Here is a 16,374-nt window from a genome sequence, read left to right on the forward strand (position 1 = left end):
AACTTAGTCAAATACACTGGTAGGGTTTGTGGTGAGTATATGGTAGCACCTCTAGATACACCTAAGCATAGACTGCCACCCCACTTACTCACCTGTTGTTTTTTGTTTTTTTAACCTTATTAATCTTATTGAAATTAAGCATTGGCATAACTTATTATTAAGATCTCTATCATCACCTTCTGCCTTTAAATACAATGATTAGATTAGACTAGAAAGTCTTTATTGTCCCTCAACGGGCAATTTGATTTGCAACAGCAGTCGACAACCAAATTCACACCATAAAACAAAGACAAAAACAAAAAACAATACAATGAGGGAACATTGTTATTTCCTTCTGTTCTATTTCTGTCACTGTCCAACAATTTCAAAATCCCTTCATTCTCAATTCTGATGTGACCACAGCTGACAAAGTTCTCGCTTGCTGCTTTCTTATAGCCAATCAGACTGTTGATGCTGTATTTCTAATATCACTGTAATTCTTCTCTTTTTCAGACATTGTGCAACCCACCTCCTAATTTCACCATCATGATGTTGTCCACAATGAGCCCTCAAAATTCCTTCATTCTTAATTCTGATGTGACCAAAGTATGTTGTATATTGTATATTTTGGTATGTAATGTGCTACACTAATAAAGTTTCATTGATTGATTGCAGGGACTGTGCAATGAGTTCAATTTAATTGGGTGGCAAAACCATAACTTTTCTCCCCCTAAATGATTGCTCCATTGCTCAAGCGCCTATGACTGAGTCTGCTAAAGCATTATGGATATGCTTCAGATACAGAACTTTATCATTTTTAGACACAATGAGGATCTTTGCTCCAATTACTTACATTCAAATAATCCATACAATAATCAAATAATATACAAAAACAACATGCAAACAATAACAATGAAGGATAATAAAGTTAGTCAGTGCCCACGGTAAATAATTCTTAATACAACAATAATATAATATAATATAATATAATAAAATATAATATAATATAATATAATATAATATAAACAAAAATAAACTTATTTCCTCCTCTGTGACGCTGTTTGCGTACTGATGACGACACATGCGCGGTCTGTTCTTCCTCTTTGTGATTGGTCCTCCGGAAAACGAAAATGACATTAAGCAAGATGGCGCCGGGCGACAGAGAAAAGTGATGAAAGAAAAGACCAAGCGACACAACTGCATAACAGTGTGCATTTATAGGCCGTGTGCCACTGTTTCAAACCATACCTCTTCGTCTTATCGTCGGGGTATATTTCAAGCTCGGGCTGACTGAACACATCAATCCGCTGAGATATAAATATTTAACTAGGTTAACTGTTTGCTAACTAGATGCTAAAGTAGCTAGCACGGCTAACGTTAGCTAACTGCGGAAGAAGGGAGGCAAGCAGCCCAAGTACAAGCCGACGTAATCAGAGAGACATATCCTGTTAACAACCAGCCGTGTCGTGTTTGCGGCACGGAACAAGTCGGCCCAAACCGGGAGATCGGTAACGTTAAAGCAGCTACACCTCTAAAGCTGAAAAAGACGAGGAAAGGCGTCATCTGTGCTGACCTGACGCCATGGCTCACTCCCCTATTCAGAGCGGGCTGACGGGGATTCAGGTAACAAAAAGACACCAAAACATACATTATTATAAATTGGCTAAGTTTTAGAGGCAGGTTCATGTGTTTCAGAGCCACCCGACATTTCATCAAACGTTTCCTTCTCTGACTCGGAAGATTAACAAGCTGTCTGCAAGTAACTTATCTCCAGTGTAATATCCACAGAACAGATACTTAAAGTGCAAATATGTGATGCAAGTTACCTGTAAGCAAGCAGTTTTCTTGTTAGTCCTTAAATTCTCTAAACTAATGTTACTAAATGACTGACAGATCACAAATCTGCTGTACTATTTTACTTTAAATCTTTACTTGGATGAACTACATTCATTGTAAGCTTTTATACAATCCAAAATATACTCAAGCTCTTATGTCTAAAGAAAACAGCGTAGTTTCTGATCACACATGGTGAAATATTATAATTTATAATAGTGACTTTTGACAGGCTGTCATTTCAGAGATCTGAACAGCTGCTGTTCATGCAGTATATTTAAAAAAAAATCTCTATCTGTATCTTTGTTCAATTTGTGATAACATTTTTAATCTGACAGGGCAGTCCATTTTATCCCCCACTTATTTTCAGTACTGGTTAATTTGGCAGTTCTTTTCTAGATCAATAGATTTTTTGTCTGGTGTATAAAAGTTGTGATATCTCAAGGTACAATTAATAATTATTTTTATTATTGATTAATCTGGTGATTCTGTGGGTCTATAAAATGTCAGATATTTATAAAAAACAACTTTTCCAGTCTTGAGATTGTTCATTTACTCCAAAAAGCAGTCAGTCCTCCGATTTTAGAAGTGGGATAGTGAATATTTGGAATTTATTTTATGATAAATGAGTTTAACAATTACTGAATTCTGAAAATAGTCAATCCGTCAATCCACTAATCGAATAATCAATTAATTGTGAGCACTTGTTTTCTCCAAACGACACTGTGACAAATTCTCACAATTAAGTGGCTGGGAGTAGAGCAGCGGTGGCCTTTTGGTTTCTAAAATGACTGAAATTATCAATATAGTCATTATTCAATTTTCAGTCGATCAACTTATAAGCTCCAGTTTTGACATCACAGCTGTTTGGTAGTGTTGTACACTTGTATCGGTCGTCAGTTACATCATAGCCTGCAGGATCATTTTTCATATTTTCAAGTGTAACAAGCCCTTGAGCTGGCAGTCAGTGCACGCACTGGTTGAAGATGTAAGAAGTAGGCCACTCTAAAATGCATGTAAGAATGACAACCTCCTGAGGTGATACATGATTATCCCATTGATTGCACACAATTCCGTTCTTTCTGCTGAATGATGAGCACTTGATTAGCATACGCGTAGGCAAATAACAGAACTGGAGAGGAAACGCAAACCCGAGCCCACAGGCTATTTTGCAGAGGAGTGTTAGGAGTTGGAGGACTGGCAGGAAGCCTTCAACCCTGAGGGCGTGGTGTGTGGATGACACTAGACTACACAGTTGTGTGGTGCAGATGGGAGAGCATCAAACACATGCTTTTAGAGGGGAGGTTCAGGCAGCTTTAGTTGTCGCAGTAAACCTGCTGACTGTGGATATGGCAAGTACATTCCCATCATGTGTAGTCTGTGCTCACAGTGCCCTTGTTGTTTTTCTCATTGTTTTAACAGAGGTCAGACTCCACATTATGATTTTCACCTGGATGACTGACCACACCAATGTTATGATAGTATTTTGGTTGTGTTGTTTCTACTCTGCTTTGTTCTGCGCCGCTCTTTGTGCCATTGCTATCAAACTGCCGCAGCCCCCTCTTAGACAATTTTTCAAAGAGCAGCCGCTTCTTCATCTCCCCCCCCTCCATATATTTGACCACCATGCATTAGCAGGTTTACAGGAAACTATTCTCTGGGGAGACTCGAAAGCAATACAATACGCTTTATGAGCCAACAGATCATCGTCTTACCTGGTAAATTAAGTATTGGACTTATTATTGGATTTCTTATTTAAGGTATTGAGAAAGTAGAAGTTGTTCCTTTTTAAAAAAAAAAAATCCTACTAACTCTATAATATTCAGTGTGCAATGCTTTAATTAAAATGCAACTTTGGTGCCACTTCTGTAATGCAAATGTTGGAGCAGCAAACACTTCTCAGACAGGTTTAGACTAATGATTGCTGTTCATAAAGGGAAATTGAACCAGCCAACTTGAAGACCATTATTCTCCCTCCTGGTGCTCCATGGGGAAATAAGCCATTTAGTTCAGTCAATAAGTCGGGGTGTAGTACTTGCGTTTCCCTTTAGCCTTTGTGGTGGAGGTCATTAAGCCTCAATTGTGTCCGTTTTGTGCCATCTCATGATTTAAATGTTAAAATCTGCATTTCTTGGATTAGATTAAGTTTTGTGCAACAATTAATATGGTCTGTGGCTGTCTATGAATGTTGGTTTTGAATTCCTGTCTTTGCTTTAATAAATTTAAATTAAATTATCGGTTTGGGGTTTTTTAGATTATTTGAGAGAAACAAGAGAAGACGGATAACATCTATCATCAGCAGCTGGGCTGTATAGAGCAAAATAGGGATGTGTCAGTCTTCATGATCTGTTTCACAGCAGTATTAGCTTCATTAAAGCCATCATATCTCAGTTTTTCTTGTTAAACGATCCCACGCTGAACGCTGGTTATACCAGCTGTCATGCAGGTGACAGGTGCTCAGTAAAAACACGTTTATTAATATATTGTTCTGAGAGAGTGAACCACGAAGTGGCTCAAACAAATAAGCTTTTGCTGTTTTATGATAATATCCACATTGACAGTGTGAGTGTGAAAACTACTTTTGCACTAATGTATTTGGTTTATGCTGGAGTGAGTAGAGGCTGTCCCAACTTTCTTTCCACAACAGTTTTATAAACATTATTCTCTCCACATATACTGCATAGGAAACTACATGAATATATAAAGCAGACTGTTAAGGGATAATAAACTTAGGGGATAGGCGGAGATATTTTCCAGTCGTAATGCATTAATACAACACATTGTTCATCTGAGGCTAATATGAGACCTCAGAGGTCTGAGTTAGCCAAAGGAAGTGGGTAAGCTTTTTAGTTTCAAATTTCCTCGGTGTGTTACTCTCGCTGCACTGCTACTCACCAAAACATGTACTAAAAGTTAGTCTGTGATAAGATGACTTACAGAAGGTAAACCTCCCAACAATTTGAACCAGTAGCATAACATCACGTGATGTGTTTTAAAGGTGGTGAGAAGTAGCTTCACAATTCCCAGATTGCTATGACTCGGATGAAAAAAATATAAATGTTGGTGCCAGGCGTAAAGTTACTCTACTCTTACGCAGACCTCTATGCTGAGCTTCAGATTAGAAGATTTCTAAAATGTCATCCACATGTTTATATGTTTTGGTTTTACACCTAGACTACACCTCCTTGTTTTCTCTGCAGTCGACATTTAAAAGTCCTTTCCTCAGTTTATTACCGTAAAGAGCCAAATATCATGACAACAATATAAAGTCTGTCATGTAATTAGTAGAAGTTATTATAATTTTTCTTTGTGATACTATGTCGAGCTTGTATATATGTATTGTATACAGTGTTCCAAATACCTGTAATTATTACCTCCTCTGCATTTATGTTACATGTGAGGTTTTTATTTGTGCTCTGTCTTGTGGTTTCTCTTGACTTAAAATACAAACTGTTTCTCTCTCTCCTTTCGTCCATCTGTCTGACACACAGAATTTCCGAGCTAATCCCGAGGAGCTTTTCACCAAGCTGGAGAGGATAGGGAAAGGCTCTTTCGGTGAGGTTTTTAAAGGCATCGACAATCGGACTCAGAAAGTTGTGGCCATTAAGATTATTGATCTGGAAGAAGCAGAGGACGACATCGAAGACATTCAACAGGAGATCACAGTTCTCAGCCAGTGTGACAGTCCCTTTATCACCAAGTATTTTGGATCCTATCTTAAGGTAAGCTTTGGGAAGAATATAATTTGTTGAACTTTGTAATTATCCATGCTCAACATGATATATACTGTACGTCACTGTTAGTGTGTTCCTGCGAGCAAGTGTAGGCAATGTAGGTCAATAAATAATGCATGCAGGCAATGGAACAAGTATTGCCTGTGTAATATGGCACAGTGTTCTGTAGAACAACCAGAAATTGGCAGCACTGCAGTAGTATGTACCTTGTGTGGTTTTTGTAGTGTAACATCTAAATAATCTGACATAGACAAATATTTGAATATGGACATCAACACATCAAAACAGTAGTAATGGTGAAAGTCAGCTTGGTGTGATTGTGGTCACAGTTTCATTTTCGCATTCAGTGCGATAAACAAGTGACTCCCAGAGATGTGTGGACCTACTTCTGCAAGTTTAATGGGTAATTGGAAATATTGTGGTGTAGCTCACCTAATTTGGAGGAAAAAAAGTGCATACACTTTACACTTTGTGTTTTGGAGGAAAGTAAACACACCGACAGAATTATTTATTGGGGTTTTGCTGATATCTAGTATATATTTGTTACAGATTAGGATCTGTATTAAAATTGTTGGCTTGTAACAATGTCTACTTTTATATAATTAATAGCATTAAATAACTGCCATTTATATAACATCTGCTCACATCAGCACATTTGAGAGAAAAAATATCTATTGGGAATCATTGTGCTAAACAGAGAAAACAACACAGCATGAAGACTGCTCTGTATATACAATATGAGCCGGTGTAGGATGGAAAATTAAAGTCTCAGGTATTTTGGTCATTTGTAACAGCAGTATTGACAACAAGAGATCACATTACTCAGTTGCAGACCATGTTTTGTAACTGGTAGATTTTCACATTACATGTGATGGCGCTTAAAGTGCCTCTAACAGCATTTTCTCTGGTGCTTAACAGCAGTAAGGAGAGAGGTGGTGGTCCATTAGCTCAATTATGCTGCCGGCTGAAGGAGAGAATTAAGGCTTATTTTGTGTGTAGAATGTAGGCACGGTATTTGTGTCCCCTTCCTGTATATAAACGTGCATGTTACAAAACTTTAAAGTGGTAGTTGTTGGTCCACACAGGCACCAAGTGGTCCGACGTCTGTGGATTTGTTTTTAGTGCGTTTAGTTCAGAATTTTGTGTGTCAGTGTTTTTCTTGGTGATATAGTTTTATTTATTCCCCCCAAAAAAACTGCTGTTGCTGCTGCTGGAAACAAACGAGCCGTACGAACTACCTAATAGCATATTGAGACAACATACAACACTTTAATGGTGTAGGTCGGCTGTAGGTTGAATATAAGGTAACTGAGAGAGGATAACAATTAATGAGCTGTTCCAGGATCCGTTTATTGGATTGTAGTAGGGCTGGGCAATATATTGAAATTATATCGATATTGTGATATGAGACAAGATATCGTCTTAGATTTTGGATATGGTAATATCGCGATATGTCATCAGAGTTGTCTTTTCCTGGTTTTAAATGCTGCATTACAGTAAAATGTGTAATTTTCTGAACTTACCAGACTGTTCTAGCTGTTCTGTTATTTATTTTTTTACCCACTTTTTCATTATATCCACATTACTGATGATTATTTATCAAAGATTTCATAGTGTAAGTATTTTGTGAAAGCATCGACAGTCATCTTTACAATATTGTTGTAATATCCATATCGAGGTATTTGGTCTAAAATATCTTGATATTTGATTTTGTCCATATCGCCCAGCCCTAGTTTGTAGTCATCTTCTTGTTTAAGGGTGTTGTTGACTGTTTTGCATTCATAAGATTCTTGCATTGATGTGATGAAGCACCTTGATTTGTCAAATATTTGATTTCCCAAAAACAGACAAACCCATCTGGTCATTTTTTAAGCATGAATTTCAGTGTTAAAAAACCCATATGTATAGAGTTGATGAGTATAGATTGACTTTTGCTATAAAGGCTGGCTTTTTTGTTGTATCCCGCTTTGCAAAACAACATTTAAAGTCATCCAAAAAGTAAGAACAGAGAGAGGTTACTTACACCGTATAAATGGAGCCCACAGGTGGGTGTTAGGCTGGGTGGGTGTGTGTGATTTTCATTGGCGTCATCTGGCAGCAGCTGCAGTAACAGTGACTGTCCAGGTGAAGTTTGACATTTAAAGTAGATTGTGTGCATCTGGAAATGGCAACACATAAACTCAGATGACGCATTTAAAATTAGTCTGGAGCCTTTCAGTTGTTTTATTTATTCATTGAATAATGTTACACTTGTGCAGGAAGCAAGTCCTAGCCAAGGCTTATAAGCACAACTGGATCAGACATCTAAGATGTATTTTTGGTGTTTCACAAGTACAATATTCACTACTTGAAAAAACTAACATTCATGCTATCAGGTTTTCAAGTCTATTAATAATGTGATCTGTATAAACATTCTTTATTTTTAATTTTTAAGGTGTAGTCTTCAACAGCTAGAAAAAAAAAAATCAGACTTCTAGTAAATGTTATGATTAAATAAATAGACTACAGTGTTTCCCACAGAGTCACACTGGCTTTTCACCAAACACCCACCCACATTTTGTAGCAGTAGCTGGGGTGGGGTAAATGCACAAAATACACATTTTTCTCATTTTAAACAACCTTTGTAGCCATTTGATGAGAGATTTCTGAGTTTACGATGTGCACTTGAATGCACCATGAACCCTTGTTTTTACAGTCATTGGTCGACGCTTTACAAAGTGATCTACACGCACAATCGTTGTTTAAGTATTTATGTGTAGATGGCGTGACGTGAAAGCTGAGTGGAGGCTTTTTGTGCGGGGGCGGGGGGTGAGGGCAGGTACGTCCACGTCAGTTTGGGAAATAGCATAAAATAGAACATCAATTTGTGGGGAGCAAAGTTTAATTGAGGCGGGCCGCCACAAACAGCTTCCTTCCACAAGCTTTTAAGTTCTTAAACTGCTGACCATTTTATATTGCTGACTACTTTATTTTATATTACTCTCACCCATTATTTATTAATGCCATTTATTTTGTTACACTTATTTATTATACACCCCTGCCTAATGTCTTAGGGATGTGTGTATGTGTGTGCGCGAGGGGGGGGGGGTTTGATTGTGATAACGTGTGATTGCGATATGTGATAAATGTGTGATGAATATCTGCATTTTTTGGACAGGACCCCAAGAGAGAAACGCTGTCTCCCTCTGTGCACACTTCAGCTGTAATGTGCAACTTAGTGACAATAAAGTTTGATTTGATTTGAAAAAAATGAATGTATGAGAAACCCTGGAATACTTAAGACTGAACAACAGGAGTCAATAAGCAGATAATTATGTCAGTCAGCAGATCAATTATAAACTCACTCCTGTCATGTTTGTGTGTGTCTCATCTGCCTAAATTACTCAGTTTCAACTGTTTACGGTAGAACGAATATTATATCAAGTTGCCACCATAATAAAATCATTTTTATGGTCAGAAAGATATTTTTTAAAAGTTAGATTAAAAATGAAAACATTTTGTCATGATCTTAACCTTATGCAGCTTTTGAAGGCTCTCCTACACAATTGAAGTGAATGAGAACTGATTACTTGGTGGGGGTAAAATTACCATAAAATGTCTGACTCCTTTTTTATGACAGTGAACCAACTGAATATAAACTTTTTTCCTGTGTGTAATGACTTTGAACACCACCAAGACTTGAAATGCTTTATTTTCCAGGGTACAAAATTATGGATTATTATGGAATATTTGGGTGGAGGATCGGCCCTTGATCTGGTAAGTCTGTTTAAGTCAATAACCAATTTAAAGATGATTGATTTGCAAGACATTGTGACAGTTTTTGTAATCTGAATATGCTTTGTAAAATCTGTGCTGTTAAAGTTGAGTCATTTGAGCTCTTTTTGTCTAGCTGGAACCAGGCGCCCTCGATGAAACACAGATTGCAACCATTCTGAGAGAAATCCTGAAGGGGCTCGAGTATCTGCACTCAGAAAATAAAATCCACAGAGATATCAAAGGTAACTCGGGTACACGCCTTGAACTTTGTTTTAACAACAGGCTTGTAAATGGTAATTTTTACAACATGTTCTGGTTTGTAATGCCAAAGTGAGACTTTAATGTGCACCCATGTTCACCAGCTGTGGCGGAAAATGTTTTTTAAAACGGTAAATTAAACACGTCCCAGGATATGGAATCATTTAAGCCACAGTCGCACATGTCCTGTCAGTGTAATGTCTGTAATCAAATCTAAACACGAGGCACATGACATTAATTAGGCACATTTCTCAACTGAGTGTATGTTGTGTCTGTATCTGCGATCAAACTGCAGCAGGTATGTGCTGCTGTGAGGAGAGTTGCAACAAGAGCTTTATACTGCTGTTGGTCTCCGTAGCAGAGTGCTCCTCCACTTCTGTCCTTCCACTCTTCCTGTCCTGGGTCTTTGTGACGCAAATGAACACACTTAAAAAGCTTTTAAAAACCTGATTTATAGATTACATGGTCAAAACAGAGATACCATTTCAGAAATGGTTACTGCAGTTAAGACTTTGCATTTTTTGGTTCGTTTAAATGCTGAATGTTTATTTAAACACTAAATGTTTTACAATGCATCCTTTTCTAACAGTGGAAAAATGGTGCATCTCATTGTTTTGTTTCTTTGTCTGTTTAGCTGCCAACGTGTTGATGGCAGAACAAGGCGATGTGAAGCTGGCAGACTTTGGAGTGGCGGGCCAGTTGACAGACACCCAGATAAAAAGAAACACATTTGTCGGTACTCCTTTCTGGATGGCACCTGAAGTCATAAAGCAATCTGCCTATGATTCAAAGGTCAGAGTTATCACATTTTATTATGAGACACAATCCCAAGGAAATGCACAGTTTTCGTGAGAAAATGCCTTAATTGACAACATTAAATTACTAACAAACAATTCTTTTCATTATCGATTATTTTTCTGATTAATTGATTAAATGTTTTTAGTCATTTAGTCTGTGAAGTGTTAAAAAAAAGGGGGGGGGATTCACAATTTCTCCGAGTCCACAGTGATACACATACATTTACAAATTACTGTCATATTTGACATAATTACATTTGAGAAGCTGGAACCATCAAATATTTGGCATTTTTGCTTGAAAAATGATTATTAAATAATCAGAATAGTTGCCTATTAATTTTCTGACTCATCAACTGTGCATGTGTGCTGTTGCAACACACTGCAGGAAGCTTTGAGGCTGACAGCTGGATCACTTTGTGAAAAGAATAAAATAGGTTTACCACATTAGCTGAGCTGAACTGAACATCTGGAGTAGTGGGGGGTTTTCTATCGGATTTTGTACTTTATTGTTATTAGTCAGCAGTGACTACAGCAGCAAATTGTCGGGTGGAGGAGAAAAAAGACCAGACAGAGTTTTTGGCAGTTTTTTTCTTATCCGATTCAGAATGACAGTGTCAGATGTCTCGACATGAGATGTAATTGCTGATGTGTGGGAAATCAGTTTACCGACTTCCTTTCGCAGAAGAGAAATAAAGCAAACAGAAAGTGCACATGTGAGCAGGTGAGCGAGCAAACATGTGAGAGAGAGACCACGTGAAACTGCAACTTGACTTAACTTTGTCGTCATGTATCGTGACTGTAACTCTTTGGTGTAACTGTGAAGTGTATGAAACCACAGCCTGTGTGAACACTTGACAGCCTGTTTTAAACCTGTGACAGCTGTCTCATATGTGCACAGTGAGGGTTGAACTTGCATCAGTTGTCACACTTCCTGCATGGTAAAACAAAAATATGCCGTCTCTTCTATTTGCATCAAAATGACTAGAATTTACAAATAAAATGGTGGTTGAAAAGAACGTTTTGTGCCAAATTGTCCCCACATTACCTTTTTGTCTTTGTCTTTATGGCTCTGTCGACTGTGGTGTGCTTGTTTTGTTTTTTGTTTTGTTTTTAGCTCTAAGCTCTTTTAAAGGTTTCTAGAGTAGAAATGACCGTATACATATTTTTGGATTACCCACAATGTGAGTCAGTGTGGCTTGTCAACCCGACCAGTGTGTCACAGTCTTTAGTTTGCAGAGTTTCCTCAAATACACCCATGGTGCTTCAGTCAGCCACTGAAATGTCAGTGTCAGTGTCAGTATTCTGTCAAAGGGTGCATTTGTGGTGAATTGGTGAGATTGTTGCTGTTTATAATAACAGGATCTTTTTTGTTCCAATGTCTTTGTTTTATAGGCGGACATCTGGTCATTAGGAATAACAGCAATAGAACTGGCAAAAGGAGAGCCGCCTCACTCAGAGCTCCATCCTATGAAGGTTTTATTCCTCATCCCAAAGAACAATCCACCCACACTGGAAGGAAACTACAGCAAACCACTTAAAGAATTTATCGAAGCCTGTTTAAACAAGGAGCCTAGTTTTGTAAGTTGAAAGGACTCTTGTTCATATCTGTACACATACAAAAGAAGCTATGCTTTTAATATTCACTGTTAAGTTTGTTCTGTGTGTTTTTCCTCAGAGGCCAACTGCCAAAGAGCTGTTAAAACACAAGTTGATTGTAAGGCATGCCAAAAAGACGTCCTATCTGACAGAGCTGATTGACAGATACAAGAGGTGGAAAGCAGAGAGGTCTCGGGATGAATCCAGCTCTGATGAATCTGATGAGTAAGTCGTCTGCACCCACTTCGGGGAGGGGGCCTTTTCAGATTTACACTCTGATGCTAAATTAAGCAGCTCTGGGTACGTCTGTGATGTTCCTGAAATCCTGTGTCACTGCAGGGAGCCTCAGGGTCAGGCATCTGGAGGCGATGACTCCGGCAGCGATGACTGGATCTTTAACACCATCAGGGAGAAGGACCTGAAAAAACTTCAGAATGGGGCCATGCAGCCCACCGAGCTTGAAACCAAACAGGTAGGACTGTAAAACATTGTGGAGGAGAAAGTGTAAATCAGTATTCAAACATCTCTTTTGTGTCAAATGTCTCTGTTCTCCCTTTCACCTTTTAAAGTCATGCATTTTTTTCCAGGAGCCAGAGAGTCCAAAGAGGCCTTTGTCACAAAGCTTATCAACAATCTTCTCTCCAGTGTTTTCTGAGGTAATGACATTTGTGTGTTACTCTAGATTGAAACACTCACATCACTAAATGAATGATTTGAAGCTAACTGTGTTGTAAATAAGTAGCACTCTACAAATATAATATTCAGGTAAACCACATCAAACTGTCGGCTAAAAAGCAGTGTCATTGTTGCAGTTGAAAGACAAGGGTGAGACGAGTAATGGCAAGCCAGAGGCTGCAGAGGAGCTGCGGGCGGCCATTTTCCTGGCAGAAGAGACACATCCGGGGATCTGTGACTCCCTGGTGGCTGAACTAGTGCAGAGATTTCAGAGGTAATGGAAGTTCATTTTGCTACTTACCACTGCATTGTATTTATTGTGTAACAGTGCAGTGAAACTGTACAGTTACTTCCTAAATGTGGCGTATTTTCAGCCAGTTGGGATCAATTTTAAGTGTAAACTAATGGGTTTCAAGTTAGGGAGGCGTTGTAATATAACAGGAAGCAATCATACAAAAGTGTGATTAATTTATTGGTTACATGTATAATTGCAGCATGAGCTCATAACTAAAAATGCTCTGTTTTATAGAAAGTTTTCCTAGTCACTTGAGAGCTTATTTTTTTGGGGCCTGTAAGAACATCTAGAGATGACAGTGTTGGTCTGTCAGTCCTACACTGATCCAAAGTGAAATACCTTTACAGCATTGCATGGATTACAGACATTGATGATTTCCAGAAGATGAATCATTACTGATCTTGGGTCACTGGATTGACTCAAGACTCGACCCGGGGCCTCTTCATAGTGTAAACATTTACCATTTTTTTTCCTGCTGTGTTTGTCAGGTTTTCTGTGCCTCAGGCGGCCACCACTCACTAAGAGGAGCGACATCCAGCTCTGCTCTAATTTTCCACCCTGGTGGCAGCAGTCAGATCTTTTCATCTGACCTCCACAGCCAGGATGAAGTCTCCCTGGAAGGTCCCCATCACTCATTTTGCCTGAAGCAAATCCTGGCCTACTTAATGTCTGTTAATATGCTCGCACACCACCAGAGGGTCCTATTCAGGACAGTCAGCCGGCCTGTCACTGAGCTGCCTCTCTGACTGCTACCTGCTGTAAGATGTCCCTTCTCAATACCTCCTTCACAACTGTTTTTATTTCGATGTTGGAGTTAGCGGTCTTTCTGCAAGGAGTTTTGTTTTGTTTTTTGTTATTTGGCGAGTTTGTGGCATAATCACAAAGGTTTACACTCACCATCCTTTTGGAGAAAGTACCTTGCTTAATTAATTGTGCGCGTGTATGTGCGGCTGTGCGTGATATCCTGTGAAATGTGTGATGAAGAGTGACGAGTGGGTTGAAGCATTCTATTGAAAACTCAGGTATCCTGCTTTAAGTGGATTGGGTCCTCGGGGAGATGGAAAGAGCTCAATAGGGTGGTTGTACAGATTTGTAAATAAGCTAATTTCTACAGATTAATGAAAAAAAAATGGAGCAATTGTAATGGAACCACTGTGTACAAATGGCCAAATGCAAAACTGTAAATAATGGTTGTGAGGTAAATATTTTGAGACAAAAATGGCCATAAATGAGATTGCCTTGCCTTTGTACTTGTTCTTTTGTATATCGGTCTTTGATTTCTCCAGTTGTAAAACTTTTTAAGTAGTCATCCAGTGAATGAAAATGGCTGCCCTCTTATCATGTTTTACTATTGATTTATTATATATTTCTTAAATCTCTTTTAGTTTCACACTCTTATGCTGTGGCTGTCATAATGTTGGAGAATGTTAAAAAAAAAAACCCAAAAAACAAAAACAAAATGGCTGGATCGCTCAAGCCCCCCACCAGTTAGAAACACTGGACGCTCTGATTCCACAAGGCCTTGAATCGTGTTGGTTTGTTGGACCTTGCCTCATTCTTTTTTCTTTTTTTTCTTTTTTCTTTTTTTTTGCTGTGTGTGTGTGATTGATTGGTTAGATAAACTGAGGTTTTCGTCCATTCATTCCATTAACAGGGCAGTACCATCATCTAGTTTCTAAAATCAGCAGACTCTGTTAGTCTTCCTAGGAGCTGCAGTGGTACTGTCTATCTCCTCAGCGTACCTACAGCTTTAAATTGCACTTCAAGTATAAATGCCTTTGACTATAAACAAAGTAGCCATAAAACAGTAGCATGAGACTTACAGTATTTGCAGGTAGGAACCGTGCTATCTGGGACAAAGAAAAGCCCACCTTGGGTCTCACAGCTGGTCTTGCTGTGTTGTTATCTTTCCATTGGGACTCGTGTGATTCAAACGCAGGCAGTTGAACAGTAAATGCATATAGACCTAGACACTGCTCTCAGATGTACATATTAACATGAAGCCAGGAGGCGTTCAGAGACCAGCGGCATCGCTACTACTTCTGACTGTAGTTTAAAAGGAACATGCATGATAGTATAACAGTATCAGCCTGAGCAGTATGCGTTGTAGCATACTCCTACAGGACTGGATTGTTGAGTTCTGACCAGAGTTGAATCAGCCTTAGAGTGTTTGTGATGAATGGGATGAATAGTATCAGCTTTAAAAATTCCCAAGTTTTTGTTGTGATTTATTTTATTTTATTACCCCTCTGGCATTAAAAATGCAAATGCAGCAATACTTTAAAGAGATAAAAGATCAAAAATTATTTCTTTCATTCCTTGCCACATTCATGAGTTCACGATCAAAGTAACTCATTGTATTCCTTTCTCAGAGACCAATGGGGGTCGGATGATATATTCTTTTTGCTATGGGGCAATACACGGCGCACAGTATCAAATAAACAGAACATTCCCTGCTCACTCTTTCGGATACATGACATTTTTATTGTCTCTGCTTACTAATTGTAGTAAAATACACAGTTGAGTTAGTAAAATTACTTACTGCATAATATCAAGAAAAGGTACCAGAATGCTACTTCAACTATTTCCATTTTCTAATTTCCTTTTTTTCCTTCTGCTCTTCTTTAGAAATTGCTCAGCTCCTATTGAGACTTTTCACGTGCAATGTGCCATGTAAGCCCTCCACCCCAAACTGAGACAAATTCAATACAATTTGCACCTTTTTACATGGTCTAATGACTAGGCATCTTTTTATGTGTTGCACTTTGTATATTTCTTTTGGTTTAAAAAAAAAAAAAAAAATGGTACTTAACAAGGCTACAATGTTATGTTGCAGTTACCCCAGTTTTATTGTCTTTTTTTCCCTCCCGTGTGTTGTATGGCAATAAAGCAGTGTGATCGCCAGGAGTAATTTCTTAGCACAAGTAGGCATATATTCTATCGAACTATTTTTTATAACCCGAAAGAGCAGTATTATGTAATCGAGGGAGTCTGTGATGTGTTCAAAATATCAGTCAACACTGGATAGCAATCACTTAAAATGTGCATTTCATTTTGTGTGACATTGCTGGCAGTTTATAGTCCAGTATACATGTTTGCAAATTCAGGACAGTGCTGTTGGATTTTATTGGAAGTTGTCAAATGATTATGGATCACAAATAAAAATCCAGTACAAATTTATCAACATTTTTTTTTGGCCATTGTTTCACTAAGTCATCTTAAGTCATTTGAAATTGACTTGTTTGTGATGCCTTTTTTATGTGTGATTTACAACAGTAGGAGTGCCTCTTTCAACCCACAATGCTTCCAGAAAGTACATGTCGTGGTACTTTAAGGAAACCTGTACACATTAACCAGGTTTTAAAAATACACCAATTAATCTTTAATGGTGAGGTGAAGTCATCTGATGAGAAAAGATATTGTTGAAAGATATAACAATAGACCCAGTTTG

The 16,374-nt window shown here is 38.3% G+C and overlaps 1 protein-coding gene across 1 annotated transcript; it reads left to right on the forward strand.

Moving 5' to 3' along the window:
• The first annotated feature begins 1,143 nt into the window (after window positions 1-1,143).
• On the forward strand, window positions 1,144-14,383 carry LOC133993257 (serine/threonine-protein kinase 24-like). The gene is made up of 11 exons (XM_062432153.1): window positions 1,144-1,602; window positions 5,304-5,534; window positions 9,246-9,302; window positions 9,436-9,544; window positions 10,195-10,352; window positions 11,750-11,935; window positions 12,033-12,178; window positions 12,293-12,425; window positions 12,541-12,609; window positions 12,766-12,902; window positions 13,412-14,383. Exons 1-11 carry the CDS (start codon window positions 1,561-1,563, stop codon window positions 13,443-13,445), a joined length of 1,302 nt encoding a protein of 433 aa, XP_062288137.1. The 5' UTR covers window positions 1,144-1,560; the 3' UTR covers window positions 13,446-14,383.
• The last annotated feature ends 1,991 nt before the right edge of the window (window positions 14,384-16,374 follow it).

This window comes from Scomber scombrus, chromosome 13 (assembly GCF_963691925.1).
Source record: "Scomber scombrus chromosome 13, fScoSco1.1, whole genome shotgun sequence".
NCBI lineage: Eukaryota > Metazoa > Chordata > Actinopteri > Scombriformes > Scombridae > Scomber > Scomber scombrus.

Excerpts from the sequence above, each read along its gene's own strand:
- LOC133993257 (XM_062432153.1), top strand. The coding sequence starts at position 1,561 with ATGGCTCACTCCCCTATTCAGAGCGGGCTGACGGGGATTCAG. Across the intron at positions 9,303-9,435 it reads GAGGATCGGCCCTTGATCTG|CTGGAACCAGGCGCCCTCGA; the intron begins GTAAGTCTGTTT and ends CTTTTTGTCTAG. Across the intron at positions 12,179-12,292 it reads AGCTCTGATGAATCTGATGA|GGAGCCTCAGGGTCAGGCAT; the intron begins GTAAGTCGTCTG and ends GTGTCACTGCAG.